Source organism: Anser cygnoides, chromosome 12 (genome assembly GCF_040182565.1).
Source record: "Anser cygnoides isolate HZ-2024a breed goose chromosome 12, Taihu_goose_T2T_genome, whole genome shotgun sequence".
Taxonomy (NCBI): domain Eukaryota; kingdom Metazoa; phylum Chordata; class Aves; order Anseriformes; family Anatidae; genus Anser; species Anser cygnoides.
In genome coordinates this window covers 7,004,089-7,022,224 of record NC_089884.1, presented here as the reverse complement: position 1 = coordinate 7,022,224, position 18,136 = coordinate 7,004,089, and the positions used below count along the sequence as shown (strand labels likewise).

The 18,136-nt window shown below is 37.8% G+C and overlaps 1 protein-coding gene across 11 annotated transcripts in view; it reads right to left on the bottom strand.

Annotated features, from left to right (window-relative positions):
- Positions 1-18,136, bottom strand: part of ADAMTS18 (ADAM metallopeptidase with thrombospondin type 1 motif 18) — a 188,539-nt gene that overhangs the window by 46,884 nt on the left and 123,519 nt on the right. For all 11 annotated transcript variants that reach the window (XM_067004174.1, XM_067004173.1, XM_067004168.1 and 8 more), the window contains 2 exons: positions 4,576-4,858; positions 663-862 (listed from right to left, as the gene is read on the bottom strand). In XM_067004174.1, coding sequence (XP_066860275.1) covers positions 663-862; positions 4,576-4,858 — 483 coding nt within the window. The remainder of the gene's footprint in view (positions 1-662; positions 863-4,575; positions 4,859-18,136) is intronic.

The window sequence follows — 18,136 nt, the reverse complement described above, 5'->3', positions numbered from 1 at the left end:
ATGTATTGAGTTATCACATTCACCTTCATTTTTCAATACAAATTAATGGAATTATATACCTTGTAGGATTAATCCAAAAGAGCTTCACCCAGAATTATGCCCCAAACCACTCCACTTATTCAAAACACTTGAAAACTTGATTTCAATGGGCTTTGTTCTGTCCTTATTCTCTTAGATCAAGTGTAATCAGTGTCAAAGTTCAAGTTTTGAAGAAAAAATTAAAGGAAAACAAAGCCACTGAGGAAAATGCATTTCTAGTTATAGTATTTTTCTCAAAATAAATTTATGCTTTCTCAAATTTTTGTTTCAAGGAGTGACATCAGACTAAACAGAGTAAGACTCATGAAACTAAATAAAAGTTTCAGTTTCAGCATACTTGATTTCTTCGTAAAATGCAAGACATATTTTAAAATTTAACATTTTTAAATATTCTCCAAACATTTATATTTTTTTACCCTACAGTAGTGTTGTCAGAGCTGTGATAATCCAAAAAAATCATTTTAAAGAGTTTTTTGGCCTAAGTAACACATTAGATGAAACTTGAAGAAGAGCTTGTCTAAGTTGTGCCTACCCTTTCTGGTATCACCATTTGTCTAATGAAAGATACTCTGACATAACAATATTTCACAGGGAAAACATACTTCAGTGACATCAGATCTTACCATATTCATAACTGTTAAAATGTATGTTGTTACATTTTCCTTGCCATGTTTCTCTAACATTTTTTTATCTGCCACAACAAGGGTTTCAACATTTAGACTTCCATTTTTCTGAATTTTAGCAGATGATCTTTTGAACCTAGCAGAAGTCCCATACTCATCTGAGCGAATGTATGTCTCTTCTGTGGGTGGCTTAGGTGCATCTAAAAAGGAAATAAAACTCAGTTTGGGGAAGGATTCAGATCACCCATGATCAGTTTCATCAGATAAGGAAGTAACACAGGTTTAGAGCCTTATATTATTTTTACAGCATATGATTTAATACTTATGGGTAAGAAGTTCTTGTATATTTATTAAAAAAAAAATTGATTCATTCTTCAGGGTAGGATGGCTATAGGGGGAGATGGAAATAGAAAAAACATATGTATTCTGTAAGCAGTTCAAAATAAAGAATTAATCTAATAAATTGGTAGCATCTGTGGCCAAAAAAAAAAGAAAATACACACAGAATTTTTAACAGAATGCCTACATTTGTCCTGTCCTTTTGATAACATCCAGAAGTGTTCGGCATGTGCTACTTACATAGCAGTTGATAAAAAAAAAAAAAATCCTTTCCACAACAGACCACCAGAAGGGAGATACACCATAAGTGTCCAGAAAGAAGACACACCGCAAGTAAGATTCCCATCAGCCTGACATTTGGATTGACAATAGCCTTCTATTCAGTGGCAAATTTGCCACTGACATTGGTCCTGCTGGGAATGTATTTATTTAGCATAGGTAAGTGTCAGGAAACAGCAATCAAGGCTTGACAACAGGATATGCGCATCCAGTCTGCACACACTAATGTTGGCTTGCACTTTTTCCCTCTGTACTTGTATAGCTTGGTTAATGTCACAGTCATGGAATGGTCTCCAATCCATTTCTTCAGAGAGACCGAAATGGGAAAGGAAATCTATATTCTACATCCTATAATTCTCCTATTGCTCGTTGCTTCTTTTGCCTAAAGCTACACTGCCTTGGCATTAAGAATTAACTCAAAGGCCACTTTTTAAGGCCACGTTAACTATTTGGATAACAGTACAGTTTGTTTGTTTGTTTGTTTGACACAGGATGTAACATGATGCAAGTGAAGGAGCCTCAGGTAATTCAAAAAATCTTGCCGGTGCCTCATCAGAAAGTTAGTCCAATGACAGAGCTACTTCCTAGCATCTCAAACTGGGAAATCAGGAATACCACAGAATGGACAACAGTAATCTGCTTTCAAGAATTAAGTCACTCTGAACTCTATTTAATATTGCAAGTGACTGTATTAGTAAGATTTTAAAGCACCACTCATTATAAACAATTATCCTTTACAAGCTCAGAGAACTCCTCTTCTGGAAGCACATCAAGACATGAAGACATGCCTCACCCAAGAGTAAAGCACTCAGTTCAGGGCACATCAGTTTCCATGTTTTGAAAGCAATACAGCTTCAAGGCACTTGACATGTCCTGTAGACTGATCCACAAGCGGTGGAGTTTTGTTCTTGGATTAACTTCACTGCTACTTATAAAACCTATGCAGCAATATGTTTCAAGATCAATATGATCTTATGACTACAGTCCAGTCAATTCTCATGATCTAAAAATATTAAGATTGTGAGGAAGAGTTTGAAAGATTAACCGACTTCTCTAGTGCTTACAGATTGCCAACATAGCAAATTTCAAATGACGATGAGCTGGACAAACTACCTTTAAGATCTTAGAAGTGGCAGCATGGTCATCCCTGTTTCTGTTCAGCAAACTTGGATTCATTCTTAAGTTAGGATAAATTAACTTGACTATAGGCAGTGTTAATAGCAGAGGACTGTCTTCTGTACCACTGCATACTCAGTTCTTACACCTTTATTTATTCAATCTAAAGTTTTCTGTCTGAGGTGGCTGGATTGGATGTTGCTGAAAAGTTCAAATTATATGATTCCAGATCTCAGAACAAGACCAAGAAAAAAAAAGTCAAAACAAAAACAATAAATAAATAAATAAAATTTTCTTCTACATCCCTTGTTTTCCCCTACTCAACTAAATGATCACATGTGATTTTATTTGCAGGATTGCATTGTATTTGGTGAACACGAGAGAGATTTGCTCGATATATTAGCCAAGGTTGGGTGTAGAATTAGGTTGTGTTTTTTTTCAAACTCCTCCCCCCTTTCAGAAGGTTGCAGGTATGTACAGCATGAGGTGAAAAACTGCAGGATGTGAAAATAAAGAGTTGCATGGTTAAGATAATTAAAGGAAATCTTGTTTAATTGGATTCTAACAGCGCATCTGACACCAAGTTCCTAAGTGGTGATGGGTAAATCAGTTACACTAAACTCACCACAGCTGGATGCTAACTGTATGTTCTTCATTTACCAGGAACCCAGCTCAAAACTCCAGCTAAAAACTCATGGCTCTAAGTGGAATCACTAAACATACACAATTACAGGCGTATATATTCTGATAAGTATTTTAAAGGAAAACTCAACTTATTGATTTGGTATCCAGCAGCAATGCTTATTTTTGACATTTCCTGTGTCTCTGGAGTCCTGCTTCTAAGACAGGAATAATGATAATATCTTTTCAAATCCCAGGAGGTTTTGAAAATGCAATAACCAAAATGTGTTCATTTATTACAGGGACCAGCATTATGTAAAAACTAAAGACATGAATAATTCTGAATTTGGACAAGCAGTCATGGGGGGTTCAGCAAATAAGGAATAAGACCACAGTGGACAATGCAAATAAAATTAAACACTGCAGAGCAGAATAGCTAACTTAGCACCATTTTGTTTGCTTTGAAGCAGGCAGCAGGAAAACCAGACAGGAGGGGGAGGGAGTATGTAATGAGGTAGCTTTGACCTGCATCAGAATGCAAATATTTACGGTTGGAATCACAGACTTCTGCATCTGGCATTTGAGGTCTAGCTTTCAAATCAGTGAGGAGAAGGATTTTTGAAGAAGCAGTCACTTTTTAAAAAGCAGTTTCCTGGCTTCAGATAGGCCTCAGCCTCAGCCATCTTTTTCACTACCTCCTTTCTCATTCCTTCCTTTCTATTTGTTTTTCTCTGTCTTCCCTACATGCCTGTTGAAAAAGGAACCTGCTCGTTTTCTCACAACACAAGTTAGAAGCTGGAAGAATGTAAGTAGACTGACAATGTTTTCAATACTGTGTGCAATCCTGGAGACCCTCCTTAAGCAACTCAACTTAGAAGCAGATCAGCTTTCAAAGAGAATCAACTGAATGCTGTAAGTACAGATATAGGGTCCAAGGGGGCTCTAAAATGTCCAGAAATTTGAAGGCCAAATGAAAGACTCAGAATAGACCTTGGCAGGATACTGTGCTCCAATATGTTTTTTAGGAGGTGGCTCCAAAATTTTATTTAAACAATTTACGTGGGAGGTTCTTTTTGAAGATCTCAGTTGCTGAAACTTCCATTATCAGATGGTGAGCTCTGAAAGACTTATTCTCTATCCTTCCAGAAAGTAGTGATTTGGAAGGCTTCTCCTCCATCTTCAAGCCTAATTAGTTCTATTTCCCCAGACTAACAGAGAACAGTTTAGGGACTTGGCATCCCTAACTGTGCAAAAGCAGCAATCTAAAACAGAAAGGCTTATCAAAAACTATGGCAATGTCAAAAAAATCAGACAAGGGATCTTTTAATCTAGGTAAAGTAAAAGAGAACTAAACAGTGATCTGATGGCTTAATAAAAAAAGATGATGACAAATTTAAAGGAAGAATCATATTTCCCATATCTATTTCCCTTTATAGCCATACTATCCTTAATTATTATGTCTCCATCACATAGGTTACTATGAACTGCACCTAAGTATCACCATACAGTCTCTTAAGAGGCACTATCTCAAACAAGGAGAGAAAGTTTCCTTACATACATTTCTTGCGACGTCCACAAAAATGTTGCTTTTGAAACCTTCCATGGTGGTAACCATTCGCTTGAGCATGATACTTGTGCGAAGTGTGATTTCTGTGATGGCCAAGAGAAAAGTATTTGGGATTGGACTCTACTGTGTACCGGTGCACCTTCTCTTCTGCTGTTCGTTTATATAATACATGAGGATGATGTCCAGCAGGTGATGTGTAGTTGTGCTCCTGTGCTAGCTGCTGAGGTAAGGGAGATATAAGGAACTCGATCTTCTGTGTCCTTATCAAACCTGACTAGAAAAAAACAACAACAAAACAGAAATTAGAGGAAAGACTGTCAAGGTTCACAGCTGAACATGCTAGCTCTTACAGTGATCTCCCTTCAAAGCCTCTAGACAGACTGAAATGTACTCCTCTAAAATACATTTACTCAGGATTTAATCTAGATAGTCTTCCCAACTAAATATTCATTGTTTCACTTTGAAGATGACCAGGTGTTATGTTTGGTAACACGGAGAACAAGAATGCTGTACTCCACAGCATTAGCATAGCACCTTCACACAGTGTCGTGACTAATTTTGTAAGCAATATTAATCCAGACATAAGGTTACTCTAAGTAGAAACCTAAGCACATTATGGTGCAGCGGTGCAAAGTTACAGCATCTAAAAATTTTAGTATCATCATTCAGTAATCAAGTCCCAGCAATTTAATCAATATAAAGCAGTTTATATTTTTTGCCCGCATACAAATGAAAACTGATCAGTGAAATCAAGTATCTTAATTGTTTTCCTTTTTGGATCCCTAAAAGACTGAAGTGAGTATGGGAAAACTATGCTGTATTTTTCACATAGTATCTATACATAAAACTGCACATGTGATGAAGTGTTTCCAGGATCAGGGCCAGAGAAATGCGGGTGGCACTGAGGAAGTATTTCCATGCAGCTCATTAATCAGTTATGATTTTATTTCATTTCTCGGGTTTGTAAAACACGTTGTAATAAACACTCCTTTTTACCAAGTCAAAAACCACGAAGTTTCATCAGGTAATTCTATTACATTATATACATAATACTAGATACAGATTTTTGTTTTGGATCAGTGGAGCTCTACCATGTGCCAATACCCTCCTGCCAAAACTGACATCCCATGAGGACTACATTTCTCTAATACTTCAGAAAAATATGTGCAGACAAACAAATGTCAATTACAAACCATCTTGTCCGACATCTTAAGTCCTCAAAGCTCATGATTCCACCTCCTTCCTCAAAAAGCATTCTTTGAAAATGTACATATTAGACAGGTATCACATATTCCCTTCTGAAATTGATGCTTTCTTTAGCCTAAACTCCTGCATCCAGAATGCCAAGGATATTCAAAAGAGACTAAATTTTAATGACTAATACAAGCACTGTATTTCTTAAGGATTTGTGAAATTTTCTGCACTTTCAGAACTGTTTCCCATGAGGAAAACTCAACAGAACATGTAAAGCAAGTGAAAATAGAAAGCTACTTGTAAAATCTTCACAGCTTTAACCGTTTTCTAAGCTAATGCTAAAATTGACTTTAAGTCCAGTTAAAAGATTTATCAGAGATATGGAGATACGCCGTAGTCTATAGTCAGACACTATGCCCTCTTCATGGAAATTCACTTCTGTCTTTCCAAATTGATAGTATATTCACAGTACTCCCCAGTATAAGCATTTTTCGTGGGGTTCTAATAGTAGTGCTCCTAAAATAGTACCATGATCTTCATTTTGACAATAGAACAGATTCCATATTATGAACTCAGATGATCAAATTGCTTCCTGAAAATTTATATGAACATAAAAATAGATGCTATTCTGATTAACAATTTACCCCCTCTCCTCTCTTCAACACAAATTCATAATTACCTTTGTCTATATCTACTTAACATTCTAAAGAAAAGTTAAAATTGCCCCTGATAAATAAGAGAGAGACAACATTGACAAGAATTTAACTTTCCTGCTTAATGCCATAAGCTGGCATATTTCAAATGTCAAATCACATTTGGCAATGGCAAAGTACTTTCCTGTAGGGAAGAAGACTAATATTTTAATCCTTATGTTTTGTGTCATTAAACAATTTAAAAGTGGTTCTGAGAGGCAATCTTCATCTGCTAGAGTGCACTGATAACTGGTCACTGCCTTTTTTTTTTTTCTTTTTCTGATGTAAAACATAAACGTAGTAAATCTGGTTTTTATTTCCCCATTTTAAAGGTTTCCACATCTGAAATTATTCCTGTAGGATTAATTTTGTAAATGATTCAAACCATATGGAACAAAGGGTTTTCTACATTTTCCTGTAAGAAACTATCCCTGATGTACACCAACTTCTACCAAATGTAGCCCCAAATGTAATTTCTATATTTAACATTATAAGGGCAGATTGAGAATTCTGGAGAAAAAAAAAAAAGGCAGAGGGAGTTCTGGACCCTGTACTGCATATTGCTGCACTACTTCATAGGCTGTAACTGACTTGAGTGCCTTACAAAGGTATTCACTTTTTTTTTTTTTTTCCCTCGGCAGAAATGAACCTGAATCTCCAATAAGACTTCTTTTCTTTGTGTTTTGCATCAGACATGTCCTCCAAATTGAAAAATGTTGTGAGAATGAAAGGTATCTTCTTTTGGTAACATCTAGTTTTATGAAGTTGTCATGAAGAAAGGGGAAGTGCCATGGAGCAGCCTGGTTACTCACTAAATCACAGATCATTTTCCATTTCTTTCAGGTATGGAATGGTTTCAAGGATTCACATTAAAATAACATCAGTAATTCAAAAGTAATGCCGAAAATGCTGACCTGGCTTCTGACAGAGATGCACTCCTCTGGATTGGTACTAAGTGGGCAATTGGGCAATAACAGTCAGATGCTTTTCTTGCAGGTTCTTGAATTTTAGCCTTAGATAAAGTAAAACGGTCTATGGCTATGGTCATGTTATCTGGAAAATATGCCAGCTGAGAAATACCAGAGCACACAGGCAGGATACTAGCACAGAAACATCTTTCCTAACTTTATACTGCCAAGGAATTACAGCTCCTTGGAGAAGGCCAGGTTTTGGCTAGTCTGTACTCCTGGGCAGTGTAAGTGTTAAAAAAAAATAAAAATATGTTCTTTGTTCTTTGGAATTTTTCCTACAAATACATGAAACATCACTGTAATCACGAGTTATATGCAATATGGTTCTCCAGCTCAAGTATTTCAGTAGATGAACAATTAGTGTCAAAATTGTCATGGAAATTTTATGCATTAGGTTTTCATATTGCCAGCATAGCTTTAAGTATACACGTGCTTATCCTTGAATCAGAACTCAATAATACCTTTCCATTAATTTTGATGGGTTTAGAACCTGACAAGAAGAGGATTGGATAGGTCCAAACTGCATTTTTCTCTTCAGATTTTCTGCAATCATAACACTATGAGAGGAAGCAGGCTGATCAAATCTACCATTTTTAGTAAGTCTAGACAACACAGCATGAAAATGACCAGGGACTCCTATCTATTCCCTCTTCGTTCTCCCACTGTGGTTATCACTAACAATAGCAGTAACTGTGAGAACATGGTGGAAAGGAAAACCCAAGAGACTGCTCAGTTGGAATTTGCTGTTCTTTTTTCTTCCCTCACAACACATATTTGCTATGTTTCTGTCAGGGATATTCCATACCATTGGGAAGTAAATTGAAAGACATACGTTGATCTGTGTGGATAGCAAATAATTCTGAATCAGTAAATTAGAGGAACTTGCAGTTTGTTTGCAAACAAGTTGAGAAGAGATGAGAAGGGAACGTTCCTCCCACTCGTTATTTGTTATGAAGTGTTTGCTTAGCTCTGGGCAAAAGGAATTTTCAGACTGGAATACATCTTTGTAAAATTCCTCAGTATCAGGGTGCTATCACCGAACTAAGGAACTTGTTCCATATTCTGGGTATAGTTCTAAAGGAGGAAGAATCTCAAAATGAAATTTAGACAAGGGAAATGACAATAAAATATCTGCTTCAAGATTTTTTTTAATAGATTATAAACTGAGGAATAAGAGGAATGTTTTAAAACATTGAAAGTTCATCTTAGCTATTCTAAACCAAGTAAATCTTCCACGATTTCAAATCCACATAAAATGGTTTTTAGAGTCCCACTCTAACATACCTGTTTCTATCATTTGCCTTTTACTGAAACCACACAAAGGCTGCTCCCATTTGTCTCCCCCTGTGTTCTTAGACTTGGAGTGAACAAACTGGGAGCTTACTGGTTAGTAAATATAATTCATTCTGATGTTTCAGCATCTCCAAAAAACAGACCATCCATAAGAAACACAGCACTGACAGTGACAGACACACCACAAAGAGGAGGATTTTTCAAAACTTATATTTCTTGCCTACAAAAAAAACAGAAAAAAAAGAAAAAAAAGAAAAAAAAAAGAAAAAAAAAGAAAAAAAAAAGAAAAAAAAAAAGAGGTTCTAAGGTAGTAAAGAAACCCTTGCTCTACACTAGAAGAGATTCATGGCTGTGAGTTCTCTGTTTGCATACAAGGCATTTTCATTAAATGCTAATAAAATTAAAGGTAACAACTTGGCCACACGCATAATAAAATTGCAGGAGTTTCATAATCCAGATGCAAAATACAAATAATGAGGTAAGAAGCCTATTGAAATGAAACTGATAATTAAAACATATGAATAAATTTACTGCAATGTCTCTGCTAAACAAAACTACTTAATAATGACTGACAGAATACTGAGTTACAGTATGTACAGACAGGAATATCTCAGCTAAAACAAGTGCTAAAAAACATGTGCATGTACTGTCTAAGCAATACTTCTCATTTTCAGAATGCTTTATTCAGTATTATAAGTATATATATAAAATCGAGAGTGCTAGAAACATTCTATCTAAACTGGTAGCAGCTAAAACCATGGCCAAAGAAGTTAATGAAGTCTATACCATTAGGTGAGTGTGCATGTACTCAAAATGAAAAATCTCTCAAAAAGCAGAGTTAAATGTAGTTTCACACCCATTAAAATGATTCCAAATATTCACACAAAGTTTTAAAAGACTTGACAAAAGGCCAACTGAAATTGGCATAAACCTTCCCACAGACATCAGTGGACATTGATCCAAGACTTCTGTTGTGTTATTTCCCAACTGTCCAGCACACAAGTCATTGATTCAAACATTTTAACGAGAATTACAGCACGTATCAGAGGCACAAAGTACAGCTTTTAGTTCTACTTAAAATAAATAAAAATGTAAATGTAAAACTTCATTGAAATGGATAGAGTAAGAACAGATGACCTAAGAACAATAGTTGCCGGTTATTTAAAATTATCTGAGGTCCACAACCACAAGTTGCCTCTATATCTAGAATTCACTTTACAGTATTTTGGGACCATCACGTGTCACAGCACACTGGAGTTTTTCTCCTCTTCGTAGTGAAAACTCAAGAAATTACCTTAGCTACAGTTCATTTTAATTAAAGCCAAACTCTTGTTTTCTGCCCCGATGTGATGCTAGGTTTATGGGCCTTTAGCATCACAAAAGACTGTTCTCCACCTTGCTGGAGGAGGGCCTCCCCTAGCTCATATGTCCCACCTGTGGGATTTTTCTGCTAGACCATTTCCAGTTCTGGAATAATAAGCATCTTAGAAGCAGAAAGAGAGAGATGAGTCCCTTCCATCTGGTTTTATAGGTGGATATTGGCAGTTCCTTTATGAAGTATAGATATGATCTTCATGTTTGAGACTACTCCTCTATTCAGTCTGCATGTGGTCCAAGGCAGCTCGAGGAAAGCCAGCCGAGCAATGTAGCTGCTGAGAGACTGGGCTTATTAGCTCAAGCTCAGCATAATGTTTATGTGTCTATACGGTATTTTGTAACAGAGCTAGTTCCTGGCCAGCAGCTTGGAGAACAGCAACAGTGATTTCAGATCCATTTCAAATGCATGCTCAGAGATGGCAGTCCCCCATGCATATACCAGCAGCCTGCTACAAAGTCCCCTCAAGATGACAAAAACTGCCAGCTGTTTAGAATGAGGTTTGGGTCTAGCCTTGAAAAGGGATGTACAGTTTTCTCACACATGCCATGAATTTTTCTTTCCTCCAAAGCAAGGATATTCAACCAATACCAGTATAAGGCTGTTCAAAGCAATCCCACATCATGTGGGCAGTCTGAATAAGTAATTGTTTCTTAAGAGAATGTGTAATGAGGTAGTCTCACCTCTTCAGATAGGTTAAGGTGGTAGAATGAAAAATGTGTAAGACTATAACCTTACTACAGTCATAAGCAAAACTATTTCCAAGAATTATAGCCACCAGCATAGTACAGAGTGACCTGAAATAGTAGATACCTGATATCGCTAACTGACTTTTTGAGAGATGGGTTATTGAGCACCTCTCAGGTTAGGGTCAAAATGTCAACACTCTGGAAACTATAATCAAAATGAGCAAATTAAGATGTGAAATTAGGTAGAAAAAATACAAGCAACATATCTGGCAAAGCAGAATGAAGGAGCTGAATTATGGGAAGTATTGCAGAGGTGAAAGATATCTTTACCCATGGGAAGCAGCATGAGCAAACAGCCAAACCAATGGCAGTAAATCATGGTAATTAAAGAAGTTTGTTCCCTCTCTGCTATGACCTACAGCCCCTTTTCTGGGTGGTTGCTGCAAAGGCGACAGCAGTGGCAGCTAACAGAGCTGAAGTGTATTTTGCCTCCCTATTTTGTTTCTGTTCCCCTCAGAAGGGCATTTCATACAGATGCACCCATGTTACTGAAGCACTGGGTGAATTAAACAAGGTTCTGAGACACAGCAACAGGGACACAATCCATGATTTTCCAACATAAAGTGACAGGTCTGGCCCCCTAAATCCATCCACATGTTGTTAAATAAATAACTGACTTTTAGAGTTCTAAGCACCTAGGAGCTCCCATTGAACTGAACATTGTCTCTGAACTGCAAGCATTTCCAGAGTGCTTTTATACCAATTTGGGAAAGAAAATGTTCTGGGAAACTAGTGAGAATGGACTCTCATGAGGTTTCCAATAATACACATGTATTATTGAAGTCAGAGATCCCACGAGTAAAACTCAGAGCATTTTCATTTTTGATCCTGTCCCAAACCAGGCAGCACAAAGTCATGCGAACACACTAAACAAAAGAGAATTTAAGTTAACTAAACTCTTCCCTAGCTTTTATGTTTGCCAAACAAATTCACCCATTCTTCAGAATAGCATCGAGTCTGTACATGGGCAGTTACTGATGACTATCCCAGAATCAGAAAGGTACAAATGTAATGTTTTATTGGTCTGGGGCCCTGGCTGATGAGGATAACCTCAGCAGACCTTTACTGATTTTCACCAGATTGCAATATCTGGCTCGGCACCACACCAAATGTTTAGGTTAAGTTAATGGACTTTATACATACTAAAATATTTTTATTATGAAAGAAACATTAGAATCACTGGTTGCCTATTTCAATTTGAGAGCTCTACAGCTGATCACGTTTCTGTAGATTCTAAATGACTCACAAAATAACTGAGTTTATTCTGTTTTCTAACATAGATTTCTTGCAAATGTAAAATGTTAGGAATTCTTAACAACATAACATTTTAGTATCAGAGGATCCGACAGAAGGAGAGTAAGACATTTAAATTGCCAGTCTGAATTAGTCATGAAAGACTACTCTGTTTGGCTGCTCAAAAGAAGTGCTATGCAGAACATGCAGCAATTATTAAAACGAGGTAACAAAATTGCATGTCTTCAATTATTCCTATATGAACAAAGACAACGTTATCTCTGAATAGTGCCTTTGTATTTCTGCAGTTGACTGAACTTGTTTAAAACATCTTTATGCAATCCTCTGTCAACAAATGGCAAATAAGGAAATACTCTTATTTGTTCCTCCATTGAAGGTAATTGAACCACTCACATTGGTATTTAAATGTATTAAACTGGTATTTATTGCAGGGTAATGAGATATTCTAGAACTAACACAAATCTGATTGCTTTGCCAAAGATTAAATACTTGCTCATACATAACTGAGCTTCCTCATTTCTCATATTAAAAAAAAAAAAAAAGTAGGCATCATAAATGAACAGAAGTACTAATGTAAAGTACAGCATTATGACGCAAACTACAGACTATTGACATTTAAATTAAGTGTCAAAGTTTTGCCAAGTGCACTCAAGATCACTTCATTAACGATTCCATCAGTATGGGCACTGACTGTTTGGCTCTTTGGCTTGTTACAATGGTTCTGGAAAGCAGTTAGCTAAAACCAATTGCTTGAATTTAGGCTTGGTAGCTGTACAAGCAGTTGGGTATGGCCTGTTTAAGCAAATCCCTGCAACTGTAAGATAAAATCTAGATATTTTATTAGTTATGACAGCTCTGAAATCCATCACAAAACAAACAGGAAACAGCAGGATTGTTTTATGAATGCATTTATGCTTCACTTTTCCTAAAAAGAGGCAGCCCATACTTGTCATGTGCTGTCTTACAGTTGATTAGTTACTTATGGTACACCAAGTGTAACAGACCAACTGTCTTCAAAAGGTAGTTTAGTTAGTCCCCTAAACTAGCATTGCGTGTAACAGAGTTCATTGCTGGATTAGGACTTAAGAGAATCCTTTGCCTGTGAGAGGAGCCCTACCTTTAACTTTGAAGCATAGGAAGTGCAGCCCTCCCTGTCCTCCCACTCTGTGTAGGAGCACAAAATAAAAGCACCATTTATATTCCTCTTAAAGCTCTGAAATGTGACTTCAAGATATCTAGATCTTTAACAGACCTTTAGACAGGGCAGAAAGTTGCCCTATGGATGGTCCACTATGAATTATTCATACTGCTCGAAGGATTAGGTGCAATGAAAATGCACTGGCAAGATTCTCCTCCTCCGTGTTTAGCCAATCCATTTTATGTTGATGAAATTCAGATGTACTAATATTCTAAGGAAACTGCATGCCTTGTCAATCAATCTTCTGATCCTATAACTGTAATAAAGGCAAAACCAGTAAGACTGTTCAGGTAATAATGACACTGAAAATGAACTGCTTAAAACAAAAGAACTGATTTTAACAGATAACTAAAATCAGTACTTAGAGATTCTTTTCCATAGGAACTCAGCATTAGCAGATGTTTGCTTGTTTCTGATAAGGAACATTCCCTCCTAACGTACATGCAGCTCCAAACATTGGAAGTCTTGAATCAGGTCTTGCATAATACCATAAATTATGAGTTTTTTTTTTAATAATGCTTAAGGGCTTTGGTGTTTTATTTGCTTTCTGATTTCTTGAAACATTTCGGATTGTTTAACATTTTTTTTACCCTTTATGATCATGTGTACTAAAGTCGTACTTGGTCTCTTTTTTTTTTTTTTTTTTTTAGTGAAAACTCAGCTTTTCCTGTGATGATAGGACTTTGGCAGCTAGGCTTTTCAGAAGAATATTACAAATCATGAGTGAGAGTGGCAAACAAGTGTGAAAGGCTCCTTCTGCCCTTTAAGACACCCTGTTGAAGTTGCAGCCAAGACAGAGAGATACTAACCACACTCAGACACCACACAGGACTAGCTGATTGCAGACCCTTCACTCTGTTCAGAGTGGCTTACAATGATTGTGTCAAAGCCCCGCAGGGAATGTTCTAGACAGTGGCAGTTCACTACACATATCTACTTTTCCCCACTGAAGATCCTCCAGATAAAAGCTTCAGCCTAGCAGAGCTGATGCAAATGAATTTGAGGGGGCAGAAGATCTGAGCCTGTCTGACCTGGGATAATTTGCATTCAAACAAAATAAATCCAGCTCTATTCCCATAGCAATTTTATTTTGCTATGAATAGCTCAGGCAGCTCCAATAGTGAGGACTCGGGTTACATCTGATTGCCAGCTGTATTGCTTACTAAGAAGTTAGGTCAGTGGTTCCCAACCTTTTAATTTTCCTTGTTGGAGTATACATTGCTATGGATTAGTTACATGAGAGAGTGGTCACAAAGAACTCTGTAGGGAGCAAAGTATCAGCTTTGCTGATATTCCACATACACAGACATATACATATGTTGAAATATCTGTGTGGGAAGGGGAAAGGGAGTGGAACAAAAGAGCTTAGGCCATTAAGGGAATGGAAACTAAGAAGCAAAGATGGCGCAAGAGTGAGATGTCAGGCTGGCGCCTGGGTTATCTGGATTAAACTCCCAGTTCTTCAGTCATTCAGCTTCTCCGTTCCTTATTTCTCAGTTTTAAAGGCAGGGCAGTATACTCTACACCGCAGATGCTCAAAAGAGCCTGGTGAAGACTCGCATTTGATTCCTGCCGGGTTGTTCTAAAATGCCTCTGTCTCCGTCACTACAAGCACGTGGCCTTTCTCCCCCTGCAGCCCCAGCCTTGAGGATGCCACTCAGCAGCCTGAGCTCTCATCCACTGACAAGTTGTGCTGAGCAGACAAGGTCACGGTAGCTGAGTACGTGCCACCTAGCAGGGCTCCAGGCTGGTTAAGTGCCCTGTTCAAAGACACATTGCTCAAACGTGGATCTGCCCATGATTTGTCCCTCATCACGTCACTAGATGGACTTGTGCCATGTGTCCCCAGTCACAGGACTCACAGTGCGACCCGATATGTGACCCTGAAATTATGTGGTCACATTCACTGGAGTCTGAGAAGGTTGATAGGTTTGCTCATAACTAGGAATTCCCTTGCTGTAATTCTTTATACTTCACACATGCCTATAGACAAAGTGTGATTGCTTAGCATTGCTGCAAAAGGGGGAGAAGGAAAGAATAAATTTCATCTTCTCTGTTTTTGCTGTAGTCATCTCTTCAAAACAGGACAGTAGCTTAAGTGTGTGTGAATCATGTTTTCTTTCTAAAAAATCAGTAAAACTGTGAATGCAATTCAAACCATTAAACCTGAAATACAGGGCAGTATCATTCCAATGATTTAAAATAAGACCTCACCATTTTCTCAGGTTTTTCACATTTAGAATCCTGTACAACGACAACTCCATGTCAGATTTAGAGATACAGTATCCAACAGGAACATCTTTGGTGTCCTGGTCTTAATTTAGAATAGGCATTTGAATAAGAAGTGAGTTATTTGCTAAGCTAAATGTTGTAACTGCATGCCGTGAAAAAGTCACATATTTGTAGGCACTGTTTATAGCCATGAAACCTGCCTTCACAGTATTATATTGCCAAGTATTCCAGGGGTCCAAAGATTTGTTTTCCCAATTGTAGCCAAAGGTAACAAGCTACCAAATGGTGGTGCCCAGATATACTGCCCTAATTTCTGTCCTCCTTCCAAACTGAGCATACACACACTCCTCCCTCCCACAAATTAGTGTATGTTTTGATTTTAAGGGAATGATGCACAAAGGTGAGCATGCCAACAGTCTTGCTGGTTTTACTACTGAAATGAAACACAGGAAATCTGGGTGAATTTGGCCCTGTCTAGAAAGGTTTTTAATACAATTATAAATGAAAGTTTGATGAGAAATAATTTTCAGTATAATTTTCTAACTGCAGTAATCTCTGTAGTAGAAACAACTTTGACCTCATGCAAAAACCACCACAATTATGTCCTGGTTTGGTATGAAATATAATACCATGCCAAAACTGTCCTCTTAAAATGGAAACAGTATCACTACCTTAATATTGGTCCAGATTTTCAGCATAAAGTGAGCTAAATCCATTCCTCAATGCAATACATCAATTTACATCTGTTGACATCCTGCCTGCTGACAGGGTCAGAGTACAACATACAAGTCTAAACCAGTACTTGGGCTGTTAACACAACAGTTTCCAAGTATTCAGGTCTGTGTTTGACTTACTGCCTAGGCCTGCAGAGCTACAGCAGTCATTAAAGGTTACATTGATTTTACCATAAGCAGATTTTAATATAAGCCTATGAATTATGAGACTCTTTAGCAGAGATGCATCTTAAGAAAAGCACGTAAGATGGTGTGGGAATATTTACATATTTCTTTTCATTTATGAAATCAGCTCCAATAAGCACGTCTGAGAATCAGAGGACGAAAAAGATGATGAGGAAAGGACACAAAGGATTCCGTTTCTACAGAGTCCTGTAGAAATTCATCCAAGAAGGGAAGCCTTTGATTCTTGTGTCAGCAAGCACACATTTGTTGTGATTTTCAAGCAAGTGAATAGCATTTCTTCATCAAAGCATTTGTACAGTAGAGTGTTGTCAATGTACTACTTTCTAACATGGACTGTGGAAACCCAAAGATCTACCTAACCTTGTGATGATCTCTGAGACCTCAAGAAATGGTAAAAATAAAGTGACACAGGGAAGACTGTACTTGAAAGTGATGTTTTCTTCCATGAGATATTCTCTATATTAAACTAGTCCAAGAAATCTGGACATCTGTTGCCATAGGAGTTGTCACTTTCTTAAGCACTATAGGCCTTCTAGTTGAATTAAAAATGCAGTAAAGTCAAGGGAAATATAATTATATGGAATTTGTTGACAGCTTAACATGTTGCAAAGTTATAAAAAGATGGTTAAAAAACAATCAACAGAAGATTCAGCAGAGAAAATTTCCTAGGCAGCCTGACCTTCTTTCTGCAATGAATCTACTGAACGGTAGGTTAAGCAAAGGTCAGGTTAAACATAGGTTAAGAAAAAAGCTCCAAGAAGAGGAATGTGCTGTCAGGGTCACAGAGGCTCTGGGACATCAAGGAAGTGTTTGAGAGGTACAGACACATCAGGCTCATATGTATATCCCAGTCCCAGAGCCTGCATGTGCTCCCTGCTCCATCCTGGCAGCAAAGAACACAAGACCTGAGCTCACACCATGCCATGCCAACAGCTGCTCTCTGTGGACTTTGGGCACAACCTGAGTGAAGTGCTGCACAGCTTAGCTGCTGTTGTATCTTAAGCCCTTAGAAATCAGGATACACTTGGTGGGCTGAGAGGTGCTACATGAGTCAAGTAAGTAGTGCATCAAAGCACACCAACTCCCATAAGGAAGAGATCACTTGTCTACAGCCATAGGCAGGAATTAGGGAAGTGAACATGAAGAGTAAAAAATGTGTTCCCCTCATTCTGAGCCTCTCTGAACCTCAGTGTTGCTTGCACAGACCCTGATTTATCATTCTCACATTAAAACTTCTCAGCTATATCCTGTCCCCAGTCCCTGTCTCTCACCTTAGTGCATCCCTAACTTCCCCCCACAATAATCTGGCTGCTCAGTGGTCACACAGGCTTTCTTTGGCTAACGGGTCTGCCAAAAGACCAGTGGCATGAAGGTAATCAAGTGCTATTCATTCCTACACATTTCCCTACATAAGAATATATGTGCTTCCAGGAGTTAAAGTGCAATCCTGCCACTTCTCTGCGTGAATTTGCCCAGCCTAATGTGTCATGCCTAAAGATGTGACTGTTCGTGCAATCCATCTGGATCATCAGTCATTTACTCCACCTTTTCTTCTTTCCAGGTGGTAACATAAACAGAGGAAAAGCCAGAAGGACCTCTTGTTGTGAAACATTTCCTCTCTTCACAGCATGTTACACTATACACTCCTCCCACAGCATAAAACCAGCAGTGTTA